At 33.8% G+C, this 25080-nt stretch overlaps 1 protein-coding gene across 13 annotated transcripts in view; it reads right to left on the bottom strand.

The window, feature by feature from the left end:
• Nucleotides 1-3954: 3954 nt before the first annotated feature.
• LOC134256515 (regulator of G-protein signaling 22-like) overlaps nucleotides 3955-25080 on the bottom strand; it is a 43146-nt gene continuing 22020 nt past the window's right edge. For 5 of the 13 annotated variants that reach the window (XM_062739159.1, XM_062739157.1, XM_062739155.1 and 2 more), the window contains exons 7-30: nucleotides 24992-25073; nucleotides 24680-24902; nucleotides 24319-24467; nucleotides 22612-22797; nucleotides 22021-22257; nucleotides 20884-20961; nucleotides 20185-20342; nucleotides 18987-19146; nucleotides 18517-18627; nucleotides 17947-17988; nucleotides 16483-16681; nucleotides 16268-16362; nucleotides 15937-16092; nucleotides 15484-15634; nucleotides 14929-15057; nucleotides 14270-14467; nucleotides 13825-13839; nucleotides 12519-12620; nucleotides 10560-10748; nucleotides 10109-10207; nucleotides 9696-9879; nucleotides 9208-9353; nucleotides 7639-7659; nucleotides 3955-4303 (exon numbers count right to left, since the gene is read on the bottom strand). In XM_062739159.1, the coding sequence (XP_062595143.1) occupies nucleotides 4097-4303; nucleotides 7639-7659; nucleotides 9208-9353; nucleotides 9696-9879; nucleotides 10109-10207; nucleotides 10560-10748; nucleotides 12519-12620; nucleotides 13825-13839; nucleotides 14270-14467; nucleotides 14929-15057; nucleotides 15484-15634; nucleotides 15937-16092; nucleotides 16268-16362; nucleotides 16483-16681; nucleotides 17947-17988; nucleotides 18517-18627; nucleotides 18987-19146; nucleotides 20185-20342; nucleotides 20884-20961; nucleotides 22021-22257; nucleotides 22612-22797; nucleotides 24319-24467; nucleotides 24680-24902; nucleotides 24992-25073 (3317 nt within the window). In that variant the 3' untranslated portion in view covers nucleotides 3955-4096. Of the gene's footprint in view, nucleotides 4304-7638; nucleotides 7660-8770; nucleotides 8895-9207; nucleotides 9354-9695; nucleotides 9880-10108; nucleotides 10208-10559; nucleotides 10749-12518; nucleotides 12621-13824; nucleotides 13840-14269; nucleotides 14468-14928; nucleotides 15058-15483; nucleotides 15635-15936; nucleotides 16093-16267; nucleotides 16363-16482; nucleotides 16682-17946; nucleotides 17989-18516; nucleotides 18628-18986; nucleotides 19147-20184; nucleotides 20343-20883; nucleotides 20962-22020; nucleotides 22258-22611; nucleotides 22798-24318; nucleotides 24468-24679; nucleotides 24903-24991; nucleotides 25074-25080 lie in introns of all 13 variants that reach the window. The other 8 variants (XM_062739160.1, XM_062739152.1, XM_062739153.1 and 5 more) reach the window with 8 other exon arrangements.

The following is a 25080-nucleotide window of genomic DNA, read 5'->3' as shown; positions in this document are numbered from 1 at the left end:
TCCAATACTGATAAAAACAGTTTACGCAAATTGGTGAGGCTGGGTATTTGCAGGTCCTAAGTCAATCTTGCCAATGATTACTAAAAGTGCACCATCTGATGTAAAGCGAGGTTATTTAAATACATTCAACATAATCGACTGAAAACCTCTTTTAGATATTATGTTGTGGATATATCTATTTGTTGAATAATAATTTCATAAAACTTAAATACAAGGAGAGAGAGAGAGAGAGAGAGAGAGAGAGAGAGAGAGAGAGAGAGAGAGAGAGAGAGAGAGAGAGAGAGAGATGAATTGAATTGAGTTGAATTGTTACTTAAATTTGAGCTTTGAAATAACATTAGTATTTTGGATATATATGTCATTGTTAAGTATATATTCATCACCTTTGATCCCACAAATATATTCTAAAAACCTTGATATCAAGTTTCTGCAAATAAAAGCAAATTAATTTGTTCTCATTGTCCGAAGCACTTGGAGGGATCTTATTATTCTCTGAACTTTGATTGTAACAAAATTGCACCTAGGAATTTGGGAGTATTTTACATTGCATATGACAATTCAGTTTTCATATCATAAGATTTCCAGTGGCCATCCGTGCAAGTAAATAGTGAGTCCAGACAATAAAGATTAAATGTCTAGCGGTACCGTAATCATACGATGAGAGAAACTCACTCCTTAAAAGCCGTCCGCTATTCATTGTTAACTCTCAGCTGGTTACCCGTTCAAGGACGCTTAAGAAGCTGATGTCCTATCAAAATTCATCCAAGAATTCGAGTCGTTGTTGCCAAACTGCATTTGAATTTTTGACACATTTTGAACCGAAATAAGAGAACGGCCGTTTATTAGCACTAGGTCTAACTGGGTTTAAAATGACATTAAATATCATAAGGTTTGCAACTAATTCTGTATGCATGTAAGTCAAAGGGACATATTAAGTGGAGTTATCTAACTTGAGTAAGAAGTGACTTCAATCATGAAATTTCAAAACCTTTTGCTGAGGGGAAGTCAAGATTTGTATAAAAGGACATCATCGAAGGGTGGTGGTGGGCAAATTCCTCCTCGGTACAAGAAGAGATCTTGTGCTTCTTTGAGGGAAAGATTTGAATTGCAATGCAAATGGCCCTCTTGTATTGTACTACAAGGCCTTGCAATGCTCCTAAATGGAAGTTCTCTGGGAATTTCCTACCATCAGCCTTTCACTACACAATGATATTTTAGTCAACGATGTACATTGTCTTGGTTTTTCATCACACGATGCATTCTGGTCCTGCAAATCAGTTTTAGACAAGAGCAACAACTGCAAAACGTTGCAAATAAAGAAATAAAACTCAAATTTTAAATGCAATCGGCATTGTTTGACCATTTTATCCAAATCAGTCTACCGTAAACCATAGATGTTTTATTGAAAGTATGAGTGCTGCTGGTTTTTTCCTGGTTTGCAAATAACCTAACTCAATCTGCCAAATATTGCAAAAAGATGAAAATGATCTGGTAATATTTTGGCTGCATTGTTTATAAAAATTATCATCATTGAAGAGTGGTGGATGCCAAATTCCTCCGCTGTACAAGAAGAGATATTGTGCTTCTTTGAGGGAAAGAACTGAATTGCAATATAAATATCCCTCTTGCATTACAATGTCCTTAAATGGACATTCTTTTTGGAAATTCCTGTCATCAGTTTTTTTTTTAAATACACAATGATAAAGTCAACTATGTGCAGAATGCGAGTTAACCCCCCAAAAAACACAAAACTGAAACATGCGAATTATAGTTGGTCTAGAATCGATTGAGGTGCCATCATTTTTTTTACTAACTTTATCTAATCAGTTTCCTATGTTTACATTTTAACTACATGTTTGTATTACATAAGGTTTCCAAATAATTTTTGTCGATTAGTTTATGATGAATAAAAATTTTTGCATTCAAATTGTGTAAAATAAAGTTAATCTGTATTAACTTCATCCACTGTCCAATGTACTTTAAGTGTTTAATGAATTGTCAACAGTATTGTCTGAATAATTCAACTGCAAATATATAGTTCACTTTTAGTAGAATTCACCTATTCAATGATTTGAGTTAAATCCAAAGTTGACCCTAGCTGAAGAAAGTGTCTATTCACATGCTTTACAGTAGAGAATAAAACTGACTTCAAAACAAGAGGCCTAGGGGCCACATTGCTCACCTGAGCACATCAGCTAGGAAAACGCAAAAATCAGATCAGAATTGAAAAGTTTACTAAACGGGGGTTGGGAAGGGGGATTGAATTCTAATACTACTTAAGAATACCTCCATATCAATACTGCATATATTTCTTGAGAAAAAGATTTTTTAAAACATTTTTTTTGTATATATTACTTTGTAATAATTTGAATTTGACTCCCCATTGTTTCCCTCTGTACCCCAAAGGGTACTCATGATTTGAACAAATTTGAATCTTCAATACATGAGGATGCTTACATGTCAATATGACTAAACATAACTATTCTGTTATTGGGATTTTTCCCTTTATTTTCCTATGTAAAACTTTGATCAACCACTAAGACCCTTCCCTACCCTTGGGGGTTATGATTTGAACAAATTTAATTCTACACTACCTGAGGATGCTTCCATATAAATATCACTAATCATGGCTTTGCACTACTTGAGAAGAAAATTTTCAAAGATTTCCCTCTATATTCCTACGTAAAATTTTGCTCATCCATTGTGGCCCAACCCTTAACCTGAGGGTCATGATTTGCACAAACCTGAATGTTCACTACCTGAGGATATTCAACATGAGTTTCATCTTTCCTGTCTCTATGGATCTTGAGAAGAAGAATTTTAAAGATTTTTCCTATATATTCCTATGTAAAACTTTGATCGGCCATTGTGGCCCCACTTTACCCCCCGGGGGTCATGATTTGAACAAAATTGAATGTACACTACCTGAGGATGATTCAACATGAGTTTCATCTTTTCTGTCCCAATAGTTCTTGAGAAGAAGATTTTTAAAGAATTTTCTTATATATTCCTTTGTAAAATTTTATCGGCCATTGTGGCCCCACTTTACCCCCTAGGGGTCATGATTTGAACAAACTTGAATGTACATTACCTGAGGATGATTCAACATGAGTTTCATCTTTCCTGTGTCCATTGGTTCTTGAGAAGAAGATTTTTAAAGATTTTTCGTATATATACCTATGTAAAACTTTGATCGGCCATTGTGGCCCCACCCTATCCCCAGGGGTCATGATTTGAACAAAATCTTAAATCTATACTACCTGAGGATGATTCCACATGAGGTTTATCTTTCCTGGCCCAGTGGTTCTTGAAAAGATTTTTTTTAAAAATCCATTATAATTTTTCACCAATTCATAATTGTCTCCCCTTGAAAGAGTGCGTAGTCCTTCATTTGAACGAACTTGAATCCCCTTTACCCAAGAATACTTTGTAGCAAGTTTGGTTGAAATTGGTCCAGTGGTTCTTGAGAAGAAGATGAAAATGTGAAAAGTTTACAACTACAACGACAACGACAACAGACAACGGACAAATTTTGATCAGAAAAGCTCACTTGAGCCTTCGGCTCAGGTGAGCTAAAAACAACTAGAACCAGAAATCTGTGATGAGACTAGCTTAACTGGTTCGTATTTAAAATAAAGGTAGAGTTCAAAAGCACTTCGTCTTAAGCTATGTGAAAACAATTTCTCTGCTTTAGTAACCAGGGCAAGCACATTCATTCAAATCAAAAACTGATAATGAAGCATTCTTGGTTAGTCTACTAGTGTGCCAAGTAGTATTAAAATCAAGACTAAAACTGTCAAAAAAAAAAAAAAAGGAGCATTTTGAAAATTGTTTACCGACAGACAGATAGACAATATTCCCCTTTACTATATCGCACTCTTCTGGTCTCTGAACATAAGAGCTTTTAAATAAATAGTTAAATAACTTTTCTCAAAAAAAGTTTAACAAGTAAACTTTTATCAAAATAAACAAATTTAATTCAATAATCAACAATATAGGCATAAATAAACATTAAGAAAGACTTGAGATATCACACCAGTTTCCTTAAGCTGAAGATATCACATTTGAATACTCAGTAGCACAAACAGTGTCTTGGTCAGTCCTTCACCGAGATGGTGGTGCTAGATTCTGTGTTATTCCGAGTCATGGCGCCACCTGGTGGTACACTGAGAATACTGTGGGATTTCCGCCTCTTTTTGAGTTGATCTAAGGTCTTCTGACTGGTTCCCCCTCTCGTCGTGCCTGTATCGGACCTATCCAGGGGACTGCCTAGTATACTGGCAGCATCATCTGAGGATACTTCCTAAAATAACACAAAATGTTTGAAATTAACTAGGAGCCTGATAACCCATTACCTGATCACCACTGTCATAAAACATTGATGCACAACTGTATGTTTAAAACTACTGTGTACTTTACAAATTTGTTACAAATATGTTAATTATGATACTACCTGGTTTTCAATATGAAAATACTTATTGTACTAGTTACAATAATGGACGAAGAATGAGTATTGAATGTAAATGAAAACAGTGGGATCGTGAATCTTGTATCAATTGGAAAGAACAGTACATGATTGTGAGGTGTGGATGACCATCAAAACAGTACTACAAAAAGTACAAAATGAGTGAAAACTTACACATACAAATCTAATGCTCTGTTCACAAAAATTTGCATGAATTACAAAGTAAAATGATTGACGCAACTTAAACTAATGCAAAGTAAATTTTATTCACAAGACAGCTTGATAGTGCAAAGTGAACTAATGCGCATTAAAATTTTAGATATATAGTAAGGCTATTATGATGTCATTTGCAAATCATGTCTATTTGCGCAAAGCAAACCTATAGTTGGCATAGTATTGTAGTATTTGTACCCATTTTGATGATAAACTTCATTTTTTCTTTGTTTTTCACTTAAAAAAACTGACTTTTAGCTAAAGTTTGTCACTTTGCATGCATCAAAATTTAAATTTTACTTAGCTTCGCTTAGCGCTCACATGGAGTTAATTCAAAACTATTTTGATGCACAGTTAAAAAATTTAAATTCAACTAATTTGAATTAAAATTCTCTGTGTGAATGCATTGCAGATTACGCAGAACTTAGTTTATATTTGAATTAAACTCAAGTGAACAGAGCATGCATGCATGATCATTCCAGGCACCCTTAAAATGAATATATTCCCCCTTTCAAACATGAAACTGTATTTTAAAAATTTGATACAAAAATAGTATCATATGCAAAACACAATCACTTAAAAGATCCACATCCAGCCAAATTCCAACAACTCATCAGTGTTCAATTCATTCCATACTGGTTGTGCAGTTCATTCTGTATTTTCCATGTGTACCACACATCCAAGTCCCATGCAATATCTGACTCCCACGCAATATCTGAACCCTGTGCAATATATATGACTCAGCCATAACCTTTACCTGCTCTGGACTGAACTCTGGACAGTCCTAATTTCATGCTGTACATACTCAGAGCAGATTGAGCAACTCGTTTTGCTTGTAACCTTTCCTGTTTTTCTCTATATTTCTGTAGAAGTTTTGTCAAAAAAAAAAAGAAAGAATTCATGGACGATGAGTTAATGGTAGAAACTGAGACATTAGTTATGGAATGGAATAACTGAAACACTGATGCTACAATAATGATAAGGATAATACTTGCACTTTGAAAGAACAATAAAATATCTATGATGTAGAAAATTTTTCTGTTACAGTAAATATATAACTAAACTAAATTTTCTACATTAATATTATAAGGAATTACAAATTACTGTATACAGGGAAATATTCGCCCCTGTTTTATTTTCGCCCCTTTTGCCCTAACCTCGTTTGGGCGAATTTAAAAAGGGGCGAATTCAAAATATACAATATAATTTCTTAAACAAAACTGTGACTGGGCGAATTTAAAATGGGGCGAAATTGTTTCCAAGTGTGAAAGGGCGAAAATAACCCTGTATACAGTATATGCTCTGTTCTACATTTGAGAGTAAAAGAATAAGCGATGCTGCAAAGGTTGATCAGAGATCAAACAAGTAAAATTTGTAACAATGTGCTACCACGTGCACCAAGTCCTTAGATCAAATAGGTGCATTTCAATTTTTTAACAATCCCAAGATGTGTTTTGGTATGGAATCTTTTTATTAGATATGTATTCTGAACATTGATGGGTGAATTGTTTTAAAATATAAATGCAATAAATTTTCTGACAGGAGGAGAAAAATTTTCTTTAGGTCAGACATACATGTAATTTAATATCCTACTGTTCTCAAGTTCCTCATGACCCCCCCCCCCTTCTTTCTCAAATTGATCGAGCCAAAATATCTGACAAGTAAGAGGGGCATTTCAAAAGTTCCAACAACCGTTTAATAAAAAATTAACCGTTTCACAGAAATTATTGAGTTTGATATCATTGGAAAGATAAAAAAATATACACATATTGTGATGTCATGTTATAGTTTTTATGATGTAATAACTCATGACGTCAGAGTATAGAATGTTTAGCATACTGAAAAGTCGCGTTTTTATCCACGAGACAATCATAAAAGTGCTGTCAAAGGCTTATTTGAAAAAATATATTTCAAAGAAAATTTTAATTTGCAAAGAGATAGAGTAAGACTATGGTACTGTTTATTAGCAATTCCAAATTTCATTGTATGGTTTGTTTACTAGCACGGTTTATGTCCAGTTATGCTATCATCGACAATCATTTAAGATTTTTATTTATATGATTTGGCTGGATTTTTGGTCTTTTATATAGCTCTCAATTGCATGATTAAACATGTTCTGTATAAAACTGAAGTATATTAATGCAGTTTTCAACAAATATATTTTGAGTAACAGGACCCTTACCATTTACAAATAAAATGTACAAAAGTCTTTTTGGAGTTATTACATCATAAAAATTGGAATGTGATGTCACAATATGTGTGTATTTTCTGATTTTTCCAATGATATCAAACTCAATAATTTCTGTGAAACGGTTAATTTTTTATTAAACTGTTGCCAGAACTTTTGAAATGCCCCTCATATATTAAGTAATTTGAAGTGTCATTTTACTTTAAATATTTATATAAAAAATATATTCTTTTGCAAGATGATTTAAAAATGCTAGTCATTTTGTTCTTCTTATGGCTGCATGCTTTTTCACTATATATTAATGAGCCTGTTGCTCCTTTTTCAACATATACAAAGTATATAACAATACATGTATAAACACATATGTTAGCTATTTCAAAAAAAAAAAAAAGTCCACATCTGATACCACAGGAACACCTAAACCATGCAGATTAGAAAACCTCAAGAAAGATTTTTTTTGTACTTGTGAACTCAATAACCAAATTAAGTGCAATTTCATTTTTCATTCTGACCAGTAATATTGCAACCAAATCCTCCAAGGTATAAAATTCGGATGACCTGAACTTTCTTACCTGCTCATCCTACATAAATAGAGGACAGAAATAAAAGTTAAATGAAAAGCAATTAAAAATGTTAATTAAACAATGAATGGTCAGATATGATTGACCAAGCAATTAAACATAAACTAACAGTGTCTACTGCTAAGTTTAAATGCTTGACTAAACATTGACCCAAAAGAAGTTAAGCCAACACCATGAACATCTACACATACCAAATCCCTCACTCCTTCTCTCTGTAAAAGTATTGCATTCTGGGTAAGTTAATTCGTTAGATATTAAATTTTATAAGGGTATAAAGTGGACATTCTTCATTATGTATATGCATTCATCTAGCTTTGCAATAAATTCACAGGAATGCAGAAAACTCTTTGGATTCACTTTTTTATGCTTAACAATTTTGGAAAAAGAGGAATGATTTTTAAGATATACATGTATTTAATCATTAATCAACAGTGTCATTTAAAACATGTCCAAAAAATTTTGGTCAAAAAGTAAAACACTTTTTGACCATATGTCCACTTTACACCACACTGTTACTGCATGTACTTGGACCAACATTCCAATCAGTTCTAATAAGCGGTACTTTTGACGCCACATCAAACCCCGTGCACCCAGTTTATACCTGACTTCCCTGATAAATTGAAGCATATATATACATTAAACATTCCCTATGCTATATATGCTATGTTGACTGGTATTAGAGCAATTAACATTTCAACCCTGAATTGTTAGTAACTTTTGGTCCCATAAATCTAATACATGTACATGTAGTAACTTACATTATTTGTGTATATTTTAATGCTCTTAACGTTTTCTGTTAGATATTCATGCACATAAAGTATCCTTCAGATTAACAAAGCATTGTATTCATTACTTTTGTCTAGTTCAAGCATTTTATATTTTCCCATCCTTTTAAATCAGGCACCATGGCATTTCCATGCACCCACACCAACACTGAGAATATATATAAAAGCTTATAATAACTTCTTCCTATTCAGAAAATATCTCACATTAAAATATATACCTGTTACCATTAATACATGTGAAAATGGTGAAAAACTTTTATGAATTTAACATAATGCTAAATAACACTATCTGATTTTGCCAATCAGGGGGAAAACAAACACATTGCATGTACATTTGAAAGCAAAATTCAGATATAGCCTACAAAAAAAGGGAAGGATCAATATTTAAATAAAGAAAATCAACATAGCTCTAAATTTTTGCAAAATGCCATACAAAGCAGATAATTCAGAGATATGACATCTGCATCTGTAGCCTACGATAAATCATTTCACGGCAGCTTCAAGCATGTGACTATATGGTCACATGACCAATACCCACACAAAGAGGCCTTATCATCCTCGTCAATTTCATCGATATCTTTATCGTTATTTTGATCAATTTCCTGACTCATTTGTGTACTTTGTCTTTCTTCATCATCAATGTCTGAAGGTGGCGTTTTTAGCTACAAAACGACTTCATTTATATTTTGATGTGGTGTGTGAAAATTAATATCTGAATTTAATAAGTTAATGAAGTATTCTGTTATCTATTAAAAAAATATTTGTTACAAGTTATCATAATTTATTTAGTGATTATTATGCTCTCAATTCATTCATTATGAATGGTGAAAAAGAACTGCACTTCAGTGTAAATGTTTGGGTGTAATATATATATTATCTGGGTAGTATATTAAAATCCAAGTAAATAAAATCCATATAAATATTATGTACTAAAATACTGGAATATACTGTATTAATAAGCTTTGAATGACCTACCCTCCAACGGACCCCATCAGACAGGGAGAATGTGTAAGCAGCAATGGAGCCATCAGGTATTGGAGGAAAAGAGAAATCCTCCTTTGGAATTTCATAATTTTCTATACCATCCAACCTTTTCTTCAACATCTTTTGGTATTTTGTCACTGAAAATTGAAAAAATCAAGCATAAAAGAAATTAAATTTTACAGGTTATCTTAGTAATGGTAATTATCAACTAAAATACTTGAAATGTATGTCCAAGTTTTGTATATAAGTATCAACGGATTCACAGATGTGTGAAAGTCAATGTATTTTTCACCACCTGTGACATTTGGCGCCAAACGTACAAAACCAACTTTTCCCTTGGAACATGCTTCACATATTCCCTTAAAACTCATAGAATTGGAGGATGCTATAAACAGTTCGTGATTAATAATACACTGGTCTTATGACTTTAAGAGAAGCAATAACAATAACATGACATGTGGAAACATATCCAGTCTTACCTGGCCTCTTGGCTGGATCATCCGGCGGCTGGAAGCCGCGTTTAAATCCGGCCCAGTATGGAAGAAGTTCTTTGAACACAGCAAACTGTGCCTCGTCAAACAAACTCGGCACCACATCTTTGCCTGCCAGGTATCTCTGAGCTGCTTTTATGGTTTTCTCTTGAAGTTGTGGTGAGATGTCAATCTGTTTACCACATTTAAAAATACAGAGACTTTAGTCAATTTAAATATTTTTTAGCTATACAGTTAAACACAATGTACATGCATTAAATTTAGATAGTCCTGAAAAGAGTTTTCTATTCACTATTGGAAGATAATTTAGAAATTTATAAGATAGCCAAAATTAACATGGGTACATGGCTTAATTTTAAGATTTTCATTAAATAACATTATATACCCACTCATAAGCTTACCTGCAATGTGGGACTAGTCACAGAATCAAGGAAACACTCCATAATGGATTGCACTTTCTTTCTTAAAAGCTCCTCATCTGAGTGGGCATGATTTGCATCCTGATAAAGATTCTTTTATTCATTCTTTGCAGAGGAAATGCATTTTTTTGGAGCAAGAATATAATTTCTACATGCACCTTCTTCCTAAACTAATTTTTCGCCACATAAACCTGAAGCCTTCATTAAAGTAGAACTGAATCTTGGCAAAAATAGATAATTCTATAATCATTATTTCACTATTCTTGAAAATTTCAAAAGTCCACAGTAATTTTTCTCAGATTTGCCCTAATATATTCAACTTGCATTTCTTCAAATCATTGCTTCATTTTCTGTCCAAAATATTGTCCAATTACAGATATATATTTAACTTCAGGAATCGGAGATCCCTTTTTCTTCAGCTGTGAACACATACCTTGAATTTCTGTACTTCTATGTAGAAGAAGAGGTCCTTGTCAATCAGTGGACACCCGTCCTCCTCGCCGTGCTTCAGGAGATATTTATAGAAGAACAACATGGGTAGTGTCAGGTGACCCCCCGCGGACTGCTTCAGGGCCTTAAAGAACTCATCCTTATCCTCCTTGTTAGGCTGAGCGCGGCCAGTCTGTACAAAGGAACAAAATAGGTCTATATCAGAAGTCATCAAATTAACATTCGTTTATTGTCCTCCAATATTAATCAAATACCTTGACTGAGTCTTTAAAACATATGCACCATGTTCAATTTTAATTTTTCAATTACACATTTGCAAAATTTTCAATAATCTGTATAAATTGTATTATTAGTGTCACACATCAGTTGGTTTGAACATATTTTATTGTATAAATACTATACAAATGGTTTGAACACAAGTTCTAACAACTTACTAGGTTCTCACCATACAACTGTCAATATATATACATAGGGAAAATAAGTGAAAAGGAATATTGATGTACAAACAAGTTTGTTAAATTGAAACATACATTTGTTACATAATTATGATAAATATATAATTATATAGATATATAGAGTGTAAGTGTTAGGCAGTAATAGTTAATTAAATCTACCAGAATCTCTTATAAATTTATGAACTGACTGAAAAATATATTTATTGATTTCTACATTTTGTGACTCATCTCCCCACAGAAGTAAATGACAATCAATAATGTTCAATTTGATATTTGGTTTCACACAGTAAATCTCTGCTTTTCTCTAGCATATTGGTACTTATTGCAGACAAAGAAAAAATGATATGGGTCTTCTGGTGTACCACATGAACAGTTAGTATAATGTTTCTTCTATAAAGATCATAATTTAAAATGCAATTGTGTCACACATGGGAGAAATAAGAAGGGGGGTCTGCTGGTTTTTTATGTATGTTATTTTTACTCATCAGTTATGGATACTTACAATGCTTATATCAAAAAATATCCTCTTATATTCAGTGTTAGAACTATAGTAATTCACTTTCATTGTATAAATGCATGCATGCTATTCTTTTGATGATACACATTGTGACTATATAATACATGTACCTACAGTCTACTGATAAATCACTATCTGCAATATGGTACTCTTTGTCAAGGACACAAATTAAAAGTGACTTAATTTGTAAAGTTTCCTCCTTTATCCTAGTCAGTACTTCATAAAACCATAGGATCTGATCAATGAATAACTAATAACAAAGCAAGATTTCTTTGGGAAACACAGTCATAATAATTAATACTTGCAATTGTTCTTTAATTTTTTTATCACCGATATATGGCTGATATATTGCTGATTAGGCGTAAAACATTAATTAATCAATCAATCAATTTTTTCATCTTTGGCCTCTTTATATGACCTAGCTTGACCAAATATGAAATTCCAACTTGACAATTTTAAAAATAAATAAATGAAACCACAATGATGTAATCCTTTTGAGCTTTTATCAAAGAAGAATGAAATTCAAGTAATAAAACATACACTGTTGTACAGTCATAATAAAATGCTAGTGTATTGCAAACAAAAGCAGAAATAAGTGTTTTGTCTTCAAATTTGCTAGAAGCTTAGAAGAACTACAGAGTACAAGGGAATATTAAAATATGCATTTGTAAATCATCCTACAGAAAATATGTGGTCTAATGTTATATACTGTGATCGCATGCATTTTTTTTTTTGTAATGGGAGGAGAGTGGGTGTCTTCTTTAAAGACCAGCGTCTATACTGAGTATTTGCAAACTCCAAACTCATGATCAGTATCTATAAATTCTGCACTCCTTCATTTCATGCCTTCCCTTTTGCAGGAAGATGTTAAAATATCATGCACCTATTTCAGGTTAAGCTCTTGTCGCAAGTAAATAAGCAGTTAATATGCATGCATTAGAGCAGCTCCATTTAGTTCAAGCCGAGCTACCTTTGACCTTCGCCCGCGCCTGTGTGACATTTTAGAGGATGGCAGCTCATCAAATTGGGAAGAAGAATGGTCTCGACTTGTACCTGTGTATGTTGTGTCGTCCTATATATATTATGTATGATACCATAAGCTTTCATTGAAAAGTTATTGACATGAAATAAAAGCAAAACACGTATAAAAAACATCTACTCTACTGAAGAATTCAAATAAAAAATGCTAAATCTATTGAATCAAAGCATTTAAAAAACTTAAAAAAATAGAAAATTTTATTCTCATATAGTAGTTTAGAAATTTTTTTTTATTACTGTTCATGTAATTGTTAAAATTAACGTTTAAAGTCACACTTAATCTGTTAGATTGAAATTAAACATAACCACCATAATTCTTTGACTATCAAACAAGAAATACCACATGCAAAACAAAACATATTTTATAAGAGATTTAGGCAGCATTAAAAAAAGTTTTGCTTAACAAGAAGTTCAGGGGCCACAATGCTCACCTGAGTCTACTTGTTGAACATCTCTGACATTGACTTGGCTTTTCTAATACTTTATATATGTATATATGTCCCTAATCTAGCACCTGCATCCAAATTTGAAAATTTAAAAAATATATGTAAAAACACAATTCTTAAAAGTTTGCCTTATTATTATTTCATTGAACTTTGAAAGAGTCAGTGTGCTGCCTTCTTCATTTGGAAAATCTAATGGATGCTTTATTTATTACAAAGGTTGAAGTTGATATAATGGAAAATGGTTCTCGGGCAAGTCAAAAATACGAAGAATTTAACAGATGACAAAACAAAATTTGTTCAGAAATGCTCCCTTGAGCTTTTCATCCTGGTTTTGATCAAAATTCATAAAGTCAGATATATAAAGTTTTAATGATATTGACTTGCTACCTCACAGTTTAGAAAAATTAAAATGTAAATTTTATATTTTATCCTTAAACTACTAAATTTACAGATGTACCTATATTTAAATCTATGAAATCAATCAAGAATATTCCTGAGTAATAAAGATTCATAATAGTATATAAAAATACATATGTGTCATATAATATATAGTGTATATTAAATTGAATACATGTATTAAATAATATAAATATGTGTATATAAAAAAGATATCGTATACACTTCAAATAAATTTATATGCTCTTTAGAATATTAAACATGATCTAAAAAATAGAAAAAAAAAATACATTTTCAAAGAGTACAAATGAATACAGAGAAAGAGGGGGGATAAAATCCAGAAACTAGAAGGATATTGAAAAAGGAGAGAGTTTGAAATGCTCATAATTAACTTACAGGCTTCTCTGGTCCCTTTGAGAATTTAAGTATTAAAGTGTAATTGCTTCACTTACAGTATGTTTTATTTAATTTATGATAAAATATTGAACTCTAAATTCAATTTTAAAAAACGATAAGACACAAACACTCAAAAACATGCACTTACTTAGTTAAGGTATATTCATAGGCATAATCTACCTGAATTCTTTTTCAACAAATTAATGAGAAGCATACTTATTATAGTCACCATGCACAAAACAAAATCACAATGAAGCTGTATTGTATCATAGCTGCAAACTTGTTAATTAATTGAATTTAATAGCAAAATCATTTTGATAAGTAAAAATGAAGCAGTCATCAAATATGTATAATTTCAGGCAAATATTTTTTTTTAGGTTTCCAATGTTAGGATTTATAAAATCAGTCCTGCATTCCACATGATTAGCATCATTCCATTCAATACCTGCATTCCACTTGAATCATGGTCATAGTAGCCATCAGTTTTAGCGAAGCGAACTCGCCTCGGTCCGTTTTGCCGTTTCATATCATGTTCTAGAAAATTTACTGTGACCCCAGGGCCAAATTCCATTTCCCTAAATTTTTTACCATTTTCAAACCCTTTCTGCCCATCAGTATCAAAGTCCATATCTTCTTCATCATCCTAACAGTGGATTTCAAAATTGATAGCTGGTTGTGGTAAAACTATTGCAGTGCAAGTTTTATACATAACAACTGCCATTATATAAAATGATCAGTAGATAAGGACTGTGTGCAGAACTGAACATTGTTAACATTTATTCTTCTACACCTGGATTCTTTAGCTTAAATAGTTATAAACCATGAGTGTTTCAATAACATCCAAACAAATTTTTATTCTAGCTACAAACAGAGCTGTTTGAGTAATGAGGTAGATTTGATTTGTTACATATAAAGGCATTATCTCCTTTTTACCCATTATAAGTGTTAAATAACATAGCCCAGATCCATCACTGTTTTATTTATTGCCTTGGAAGAACCAGAAGCCAATACAGTTCATAGACTAACATATCTAATTTTATCTATATAATGATGTTTGAGATGACCCCAGCCTTATATAGTTATGCTGCTCTATGCTGCCCTTACCTTGCCCTTGCGTCCTTTCTTCCATGTCCCTCCCATTAAGGAGGCGTCCGTTCCCATGCGTAATGATAATTCTGCTTGTGACAAACTGGCAAACTCCCTGGGCTCCATCCCATGCTCATTAGCTTTTTCCTATATAGAGAATGAGATTCTTATAGAAATATGATATGTAGTAACAAAATCACAGGTATCCTGTTGAATACTAAGGTTATATCTCGGAGTGAGTGGTCGTTTTGATTACAGAATTATTCAAATTTCAACTTTAAAATCTCATTTCGTTTGTCTTTCCTAATAAGAGTTAAAAAAAAATTCAAAATTACTAACCTTTTTTTTCGATCAGAAGTATTACTGATACTACAGATTTTACATATATAATTTTATCAATTATAATAATGTAATTAAACAACAGTAGTAGTGTCATGCACTTAAAGATCATTCATCATTGCAGGGTTCTAAGAACTTTTATATCATTGTTGAAAAAATGCAATGCATGCAACTGATTCAGAATTCAACTTCCATCATTTTTCATGAATTCAATTGAGACGTACGTGTACTTACTATGATATAGGCTTTAAATGACTCCTCTATTTTTGGCAAAATAAAATGCTGCATTTCCTTGATGATGGGGGATTTGGGTCTGTCAGACATTTTGGAGCTTAATTTTTCACTGAAATTGACTTTCTTCTTCCCTTGAGCATCTACATAAGTTCTGTAAAAATCACACAGTTTCTTTTCAGGAATATGCTAAACATTTTAACAGTAACTGTAAGTTAATCCAAAGGTTCACTCACACCTAAGACAGAAATTGTGTTCTGGATGAAAGAGAATTTTTATTAATATTCACTATATAGCAAGCATGTAGCTGACAATAGCTATTTACTTTTTTTTTTTTAAGAACTCTTACACAATTGTCTTTGAACACTCCCAGTATAAAATTGAATACCATTTATACCTATATTTTCCCTGTATTATTTACTTGTATATTTTATACATGTTCCCCCTGTGACTTACTTGTACAACATCTGAGCATGGCTATCTTTCTTCTTGGCCTCACTCTTACTGTTGCCAAAATTCAGGTAGTTCTCGATGTCAAAATACATATACACCATGTTAGCCCTATCTTTGTCCTCCAACTCAGCAAGGCTCTTCTTGAAATTGAGCATGATTCTTCAGGAAAAGAAATATTGTTAAAGACATCAATCACCCAATTCACCTGAGAATTACTGATATGGCATCACCTTCCGCAACCCACAGGTTTTCTCTCCATTACACTGTAGTGTAACGGACAGAAAACCCCTGGGTTCCGATGATGCTGATATGATATGGGTACTTTGTGACTCACTGTTTATTGTGGAGCATGTCAACAAATGGAGGGGGAGGTTTGGAGGGTTTCTTTTCCCCGTCAATGTCAAAATCCATATCCTCCTCATCTTCCTTCTGTATGAACACATTATAAATTATATTCAGCATTATTCTAATAAAAAATTACTTACTTTCGATAGACAGTTTTTCCTTGAAATTTTTTTTAAAAAAAATTCGGATGTTGTTATTTGTTACCTCTGGTTCTTTCTTCCTTTTGGCCTCCCTCACTCTTCGATAAGCTGCACGTATAGCCTTCTTTCTCTCCCTCTCCATTTCTTTCCTCTTGGCCCTGGCCTTTGCCCTCCTTTCTGCCCTCTCCTCGGGTCCGAGTAGATCAGCAGACCTCAGTGCAGCCCTTAGTCTAGCTTGTCTCTCCGAGTCAGTGGTGGGAATTCTAAACACCAGATTTAATCAATTATCACTGTTCCATAGAACCACTGCATTCCATAGAAATGTAGTACAAAATTTCCTACTGAAAAATACTTCTAAAACACATCTCACAACTAAATATGATGATCAGATCAGAATCCAACATTTCAATGTCGATCTACACTACACTTACATCTACAGAACAAATCCATGGGAAAAAGAAATCCAATCTACCCTCACATGCATTGACATATATTTCCAACATGAAAATAGTCTCATTCTTAGCAAACAAAAACAAAGGACCCAATTTAAATTGACTGTAAAGATTAAATAGCTGTAAAACTCTGTGATGTGGTACTATTTAATCCAGGACAGATCTCTGACACATAGCAGATTAAATTGAAAGATGGGTCAATTAAAATAATCAATCTAGATAAATGGAATTAGTTAAGATTGCAAAATTGATCTAAACTGGCTCTTCTGACATTTCTAACCTATATAACTCTGAAAATGGAAATTCTCATATTGGTAATTATTTCAATTAATAATTTATTGACAGATGATCCAGTATTTGCCTGAAGAGTTTTTCAAGTGAAATTTACAAATCAACTAAAAATTAATTGATACTTATTAAGCATAAACTCCTGACAAAATAAATATTCAATTGGTAGGGGATATAGCAGTTTTAATGTTAGAAGCATAAAGGGAAGGGATAACTCATTTAAAACATAATGCACTCATAATTTATAATTGTTAGTTCAAAACATCTAAGACAAATTCGTTAAATTTGACAAAATTTCTATACAAAGGGAATTCAATTTGTTACTTTAAAATAATTGGGAGTCACTGTTAAATGAAACAAAACTTATGCAATACAGGGGTATTTAACTTCCTGATATACCCACATCTGTCTCTTTACAAAAGAAAATTGGGTACAGCGCCCGGACGTTGTCGATCTGAAATCCCAAATTACCAATATCAGTTTGTGCAGCAAACAAATGCATTTTGTGGCCAGCAAGTGATAACAAGCAACAGCAATATATATCTCTTACATTCTCACCTAAATTTCATGAAAAAATGATGATTAATTTGAGTTTAAGACTTCATAGCCCTTAAATAAATTTAGGTGACAATTAAGCTGTCAATGCCTTTTTGTGCATTAATCCTGCAGTCATATCACACATATGTTGAGTAATTATGTGGTGTCAGTTTTGATATATAATATACACTGTATATACAATGCAGCCATTGGTATCAGCTGTGATGCGTGAATTGTATATTATTGTATACCTCTCTTCTTCCACTAACACTGGGGCCTCCTCCTCCTCCCGTCTATATATAGCAATAAAGTTACCAACAAAGTTAACACAATCTACACAGTCAAAATTGCAATCTTTACTTGAACATCATTGTTTGAAATAACTGAGCCCCCCCCCCCCACTTCAAGAAAAGAAAATTTGCATGTCTGCAAGACTGTACAAAGTTTAATTTGAAATTTTCAATCAATTAAAATTCACACTGATAAGTCTGTCTCAAATCAAATAATTTTATTAAGCAAAGTGTAACAAGCCAACAGGAGGAACTCTTCAGTGTCTAAAGAAATCCTAGTCACAAAGAAAAACCCAAGTTAGCAGATCAGTCCTTGCAGACTGATCCTTAGTTTCTTTGCTGTTATCCCTAGCATGTTTTCAAGCCAATTTTATATTGAGTTTCAAACACTGATATACATTTCTGATTTTCCCCCCAGCTGTATGAAATACATGAAAAATTGCCATGTATATCTTGACATTTGATATTTATATACCAGTATATTTTATTTTTAATTGCCTAGCTTTTTTTTTTTTTTTTTTTGATACTGACCTTTTGACCCATGGGTCGGGTCGAGTGATGATCAACTCATCATTGGTCACCACAATGTCTATGACATCAGCTGATTCGGGGGGACTCAAGGCACCATCTCGAACATGAGCACTACAAACACAAACTGTATTCTATAGACTGTGTTTAGCACATTCACATTCCTTAATTTCTTCAAATAACTGGAAAAAATGTTTAAAATATCTATTGTTTTGTATTAACAAGGGAAATTGATACATGAATATATGGACCATGCATGTACCCAGAAATCTCAGGTCATATAATTTTTAGAAATTGTTTTCATTGAAATTCTGATAATAAATTGACAGCATCTAAAAAGTTAAAAAACTCAATAAAACACTGTGATTGAAGAAAAAACTGTAATAATCCTACTACAGGAAATACCCATTCTACAGTTTTAATCCAGTGTCTGATAATTAAAATTATCCATGACAAAATACAGTAACACTCACTCCAAAAATGTTTTTAAATCCTCCTTCAGATAATTTATCCAGTTTTGTTCCAATATATTAACAATCCGAGCTTTTGCTGGTGTAAAAATGTTAGCTTCCACGAAGTCTTTAGCACTGAGCAGAGTCTGGTGTAGCCTGGCTTTCTCTACATCAGGGGCTCCTAGAAAAATAAGCATAGGTGTCCCACTGATGAAAATACAACACAAAACTCGGATAACTCTCAATATTAACTAAAAACTCAAGGTCCCACTGATGAAAATACAACACAAAACTCAGGTAGCTCTCAATGTTAATTCCAATTCAAGGTTTGGCTGATGAAAATACAACAAGAAACTCAGCTCTCAATATTAATGTAACAACTGACTCATGCAGGCAACATTCAGTAACTCAAATTCAAGGTCCATGCAACTGATGAAAATATAACATGAAACATGGGTATCTCTCAATATTAATTCAAATTCAAGAGGACTAAAATCTCTGCAAAGTTGTGAGCATAACTTTTCAATCTTGAGCACCAAAGTAAAATTTAATCTACTTTCATTGTGTAATACCCTTAAAACAACTACACATTATATTCTATGGATTAGTATTAACTTGTATAAAACCTGAATTTTAACTTAACTAATCTGATCAGTTTGTTCTTACCAGTACTTTTACATATTAAATGCCGAATTTATGAACAATCCATTGACCTAATAAAACAATCAGGTAAACCTAATAGAAGGAAAACTAATGCATCAATATCTATAGAACAAAACTTAATTCAAATGAAATTTGCATGCTCTGCATATCAAACTTAAATTAGTCAACATTTGGATTCCCCATTTCAAAATGACAATTGCTTAGCAGTGCTAAAAATACCCTACAGACTCTATGTCTAGGGAACCTCTACAATTCATGGCCTGATGTGGCTTAAAAACAGGAATTTTAATCTCCAGTCCCTGTGAGGTGACCTTCAAGTTTTTAACATGACCTCATCTTAAGGTCATAAAACACTCATATGCAATCTCATTTCAAGTGTCTGTCTAGGACAAAGTTATCAGGTATTTTTAAAGAACTAAATAAGAAGATCCAAGTACAATTAGTACATGTACAAATTGCAATAAAAATCAATTCATAAAAGCTAAAAAGAACCTGTTTAACTATAGTTGCTTTATACAACACATGAGAATGTTTGGGTAAGTGTCCCCAGTCTCACCTATTGGATGGTGTGAGCCGTCCGGGAAGTAGGAGTTGTAGATATTCCAGGCGTGACAGAGTCGGAGCAGGCGATCAGCTGATCTGTCCTCCTCCTTACCGTAATCTGTCACATCCAGCCAGAACAGCAGGCAGGATAACAGTCGCTTGTCCTCCTGTCTGAGGAGGAAACAATACAGTCAGTAAAGACAAGAAAAAAGACATTTAATAATTGTCCTCCTGTCTGAGGTGGAAACAATACAGTCAGTAAAGACAAGTAAAAAGACATTTAATAATTGTCCTCCTGTCTGAGGAGGAAACAATACAGTCAGTAAAGACAAGTAAAAAGACATTTAATAATTGTCCTCCTGTCTGAGGAGGAAACAATACAGTCAGCAAAGACAAGTAAAAAGACATTTAATAATCAATGAATGAGGCAGTTAAACCTGCCATCAAATTATTAGAAGTATACATGTATTATCAGTCTCATAACCTGGTGTTCAAAATGACCAGTCATATCCACCAAAGTTTACAGAATCATAGGAGTATTTCACAAATATGATTCTAAAATAAAAACCAAGATATTCACAATCAACATTAGATTGAAATGTTTTACGGTCTACAGGACATATACATTTGTCTTCAAGTACAAGTAGGTTCAGTTGAAATCTGTGGAAATTGTGACACCCAAATTTCCTATAAAAATACAAGCTGTACTTACTTCTCTAAGTATCTCTGAAATGGGCCACCTGCCACCTTATCTGACGTCAAGGCAACTAAAAATCTGTCTTTAGTCAATCTGCAGGGATAACAGAAACACATGTATTCATAAACATTTCATTTTAAATTTAAATAAATACAAGTTAATCATTGGACAGGTAGGGCAGATAAATAAATTACTGGACTGGTTAGGGTGGATGAGATAACTTACTGGACTGGTGAGATGGATGAGAAAACTTACTGGACTGGTGAGGGTGGATGAGATAACTTACTGGACAGGTGAGGGTGGATGAGATAACTTACTGGACTGGTGAGGGTGGATGAAATTACTGGACTGGTGAGATGGATGAGATAACTTAATGGATGGGTGAGGGTGGATGAAATTACTTACTGGACTGGTGAGATACTTACTGGACTGGTGAGATGAATGAGATATCTTAAAGGACAGGTGAGGGTGGATGAGATAACTTACTGGACTGGTGAGATGGATGAGATAACTTACTGGACTGGTGAAATGGATGAGATAATTTAGTGGACTGGTGAGGGTGGATGAGATAACTTACTGGACTGGTGAGGGTGGATGAGATAACTTCCTGGACTGGTGAGGGTGGATGAGAGAACTTACTAGACTGGTGAGGGTGGATGAGATAATTTACTGGACTGGTGAGTGGATGAGATAACTTACTGGAATGGTGAGATGGATGAGATTACTTACTGGACTGCTGAGGGTGACCGAGAAAACTTACTGGACTGGGGAAGGTGGATGAGATAACTTCCTGGACTGGTTAGGGTGGATGAGAGAACTTACTGGACTGGTGAGATGGATGAGATAACTTAATGGACAGGTGAGATTGATGAGATAACTTACTGGACTGGTGAGATGGATGAGATAACTTACTGGACTGGTGAAATGGATGAGATAACTTACTGGACTGCTGAGGGTGGATGAGATAGCTTACTGGACTGGTGAGATGGATGAGATAATTTACTGGACTGGTGAGATGGATGAGATAATTTACTGGACTGCTGAGGGTGGATGAAATTACTGGACTGGTGAGATGGATGAGATAACTTAAAGGACAGGTGAGGGTGGGTGAGATAGATTACTGGACTGCTGAGGGTGGATGAAATTACTTACTGAACAGGTGAGGGTGGATGAAGAGCTGGTTTTAACTTGGCAGAAGATATCCTTGAGTCCAGTTTCCTTCCACCACGACTGAGGAAGTCCCAGCTTTTGGTTTTGGAGTATGTTAAGACATCATCAGGGCGTACTGGCATTGAGTTGACTAGAGAGATGGATGGCAGGAAAGGCGTTATTTTCCTCATGGAGTTTTCTACTTTGATTCCTTTAATACCCATAATATTTCCAATATCCCTGTTAATATAAATTATAAAACAAAAGATTACAGAAAATTCCCAAATTATATTTTTTTTTCTGCTTAATGCAATTTTGTCAGCCTAAAAATCAAAAAATGTTAACAAAATTATCATTTGTTGGGCAGAAGAAATCAAAGAGAATTTTCAGTACGATAGTAAAACAAAATAACTTCAGTAAATTTATCACAATCATTTTTTTCACTTTTGGATAGAGAACTAGATTGCTTATCATTTTATCTGATAAATTATTTTCCTAACTACCTAACTGAGTTCTACACTGTATATCTAAGAAGAAGACTAAATTGCATATCCTTTTATTTTTAAAGTAAAATTATTTTTTCCTTTTAGCTACCTGAGTTCTCGTAACCTTTCCATATGGATGAGATAGCGAGGGACCCAGTAGGCACGTAATCTCCGTAGGACATCGTACTGAGTACGTATAAACACCGTATGACTGAGAGACGAATTACGAGAGGCCTTGGTTATCTGATCTCGTGCTTCCTCCGTTAAGTTCATCTTGTATTTGTCTTGGATGTCCCTAAATTTGAATGATATATATTTAGATTAAACCTATTTAAGTGATTTTATTTAATAAAGAAAAAATGCTCAGAAATATTAAACCCTGAAAAAGAACAAGAGGCCCATGGGCCTTATAGGTCACCTGAGCATTATGCAACAACTTTCCAGTGATTGAATTTGATTCATGTTTTAAGCCAGATGCTATGGCATTCATAATTTTGAAAGAGGCACCATTGATCATCATAACAATACACTTAGCAGTTGCTTAGTTTGTTTACTTAATACCCATATGCAGGGTAAGGGAACAAAAAATGCATTTCAACTAATCAGTAATATTCAGCAATAATCAGTAGTCCCCCTACCACACATGAACCCCTGACCCTTAGGCCTTGATATTTGATAAATACCAAGGAGCAGATTTCAAACCATTCATTCATTTTCAGTATATAAGTACACCCACCCCTCCCTTCTATGGTACCCCTGACCCTGGGGCCTTGAAATTCACAATTCTGGAAGATATGGGCCCTTGTCCAGCATAACTCTATAGGTAGTTCATCTGCTTAATACCCTGGAGCAGAGACGAAAATTTTGAAAGATTTAATGTATTTTCACTATATAATCAATAGAGCCCCGCCCTAAACTAGAACCCCTGACCCTGGGGCTATAAAATTCACAATTTTGGAAGAGGCATTCTTGCTCATTATAACTATGTACTTAGTTAGTTTATTTAATTCCTAGGAGCAGAGAAGAAGATTTTCAAAGAATTCATGTATTTTCACTATATAATCAATACGTCCCACCCTAACACCAGAACCCCTGACTCTGGGGCCATAAAATTCACAATTTTGGTAGAGGCACTCTTGCTCATCATAACTATGTACTTAGTTGGTTTATTTAATACCCAGGAGCAGAGAAGAAGATTTTCAAAGAATTCATGTATTTTCACTATATAATCAATAGAGCCCCGCCCTAACACCAGAACCCCTGACCCTGGGGCCATAAAATTCACAATTTTGGTAGAGGCACTCTTGCTCATCATAAGTATGCACTTAGTTAGTTTATTTAATACCCAGGAGCAAAGAAGAAGATTTTCAAAGAAATAATGCATTTTCACTACCTACTTATTTAGCCCCACCCTAGCACTAGAACCCCTGACCCCAGGGCCATGAATTTCACAATTTTGGTAGAGGACTCATTGCTGATTACAATCATGCAAACAGTTTGACTGCTTGATGTCCAGGAGTAAAGAAGAAGATTTTTAAAGATTGCATTAAATTTAGTGGTTTTGGCCCCACCCCTCAGGCCCCAGGGGGGGCAGGGATCATGAAATTCACAATTTTTTTCCCCTTCACCCATAGATGCTTTAGGCCAAATTTGGTTGAAATTGGTTCAGTGGTTGCAGAGAAGAAGCTGAAAATGTTCAAATGTTAACGCACAACGCACGACGACGGACGAAAACAGATAGCAATAGGTCACCTGAGTTTACTCAGGTGACCTAAAAATCACAAAATGAGATTATATTTATCGATCCATAACTAACCTATATAGTCTACTCCTGATATCCATGTTGACAATTTCATCAAAGTTTTCCATGGCATCTTTGAAGTACTCACAGTCTAACCAGAAGTTAAGGAGATGGATACCTGCTGTATCTGACAAAAACTCTTTAAAGCCCTCCATACTGTTTTGCTATAAAACAAAATGTTATCCATGCAGCAAGAACTGCTTAATTGTACTTGAATTTGATAACTCTGAGTTAGAGTTATTTCCCTTTATATATTCCTTACTGTACATCATATATCATTTAACATTTTGAATACTTAAGCACTTTAGAACAGTTTTCTTTTCCTGTAATTTTGCTAACAAATGCCTTTTAATTATAGATATATCTATTTTCTCACCTTTCCTAGCACTTGTTCTTTTAACTGCTGAAGAGACATTTTCAGTCTCCCCTCCATATTTTTGACATCGTTTTCTGTTTGTTCCTCACTGGCGTGTTCATCTTGAAATGACACGTACACTCTACCATCAGGGTCAGGTTCATCCTCCCCAAACAGAAAGTCAAAGTCCCCAAACATTGGGTGCCGCATGTAATCCGCATAATTCAGAGGCGCTGACAGAACTCTACAATAGAAAAAAAATTTCGTAATTTATTCTCATTACAAGTCTCCATTTTCTGAAACAAATAATTCAAAAATATGGTATATTCCTACCTAGCATGCCTCAGGAATGCTTCCTCAGCCTCTGATTTTTGTCTTTTCTCTTTGTGAGCTGAACGTTTACTTTTGACATCACCTGTCAA

The sequence above is a fragment of the Saccostrea cucullata genome, unplaced genomic scaffold (assembly GCF_032062105.1).
Source record: "Saccostrea cucullata isolate Sc308-1 unplaced genomic scaffold, CSIRO_AGI_Scuc_v1 ctg90, whole genome shotgun sequence".
NCBI classification, from domain to species: Eukaryota; Metazoa; Mollusca; class Bivalvia; order Ostreida; family Ostreidae; genus Saccostrea; species Saccostrea cuccullata.
This window is presented reverse-complemented; position numbering and strand designations above follow the sequence as displayed.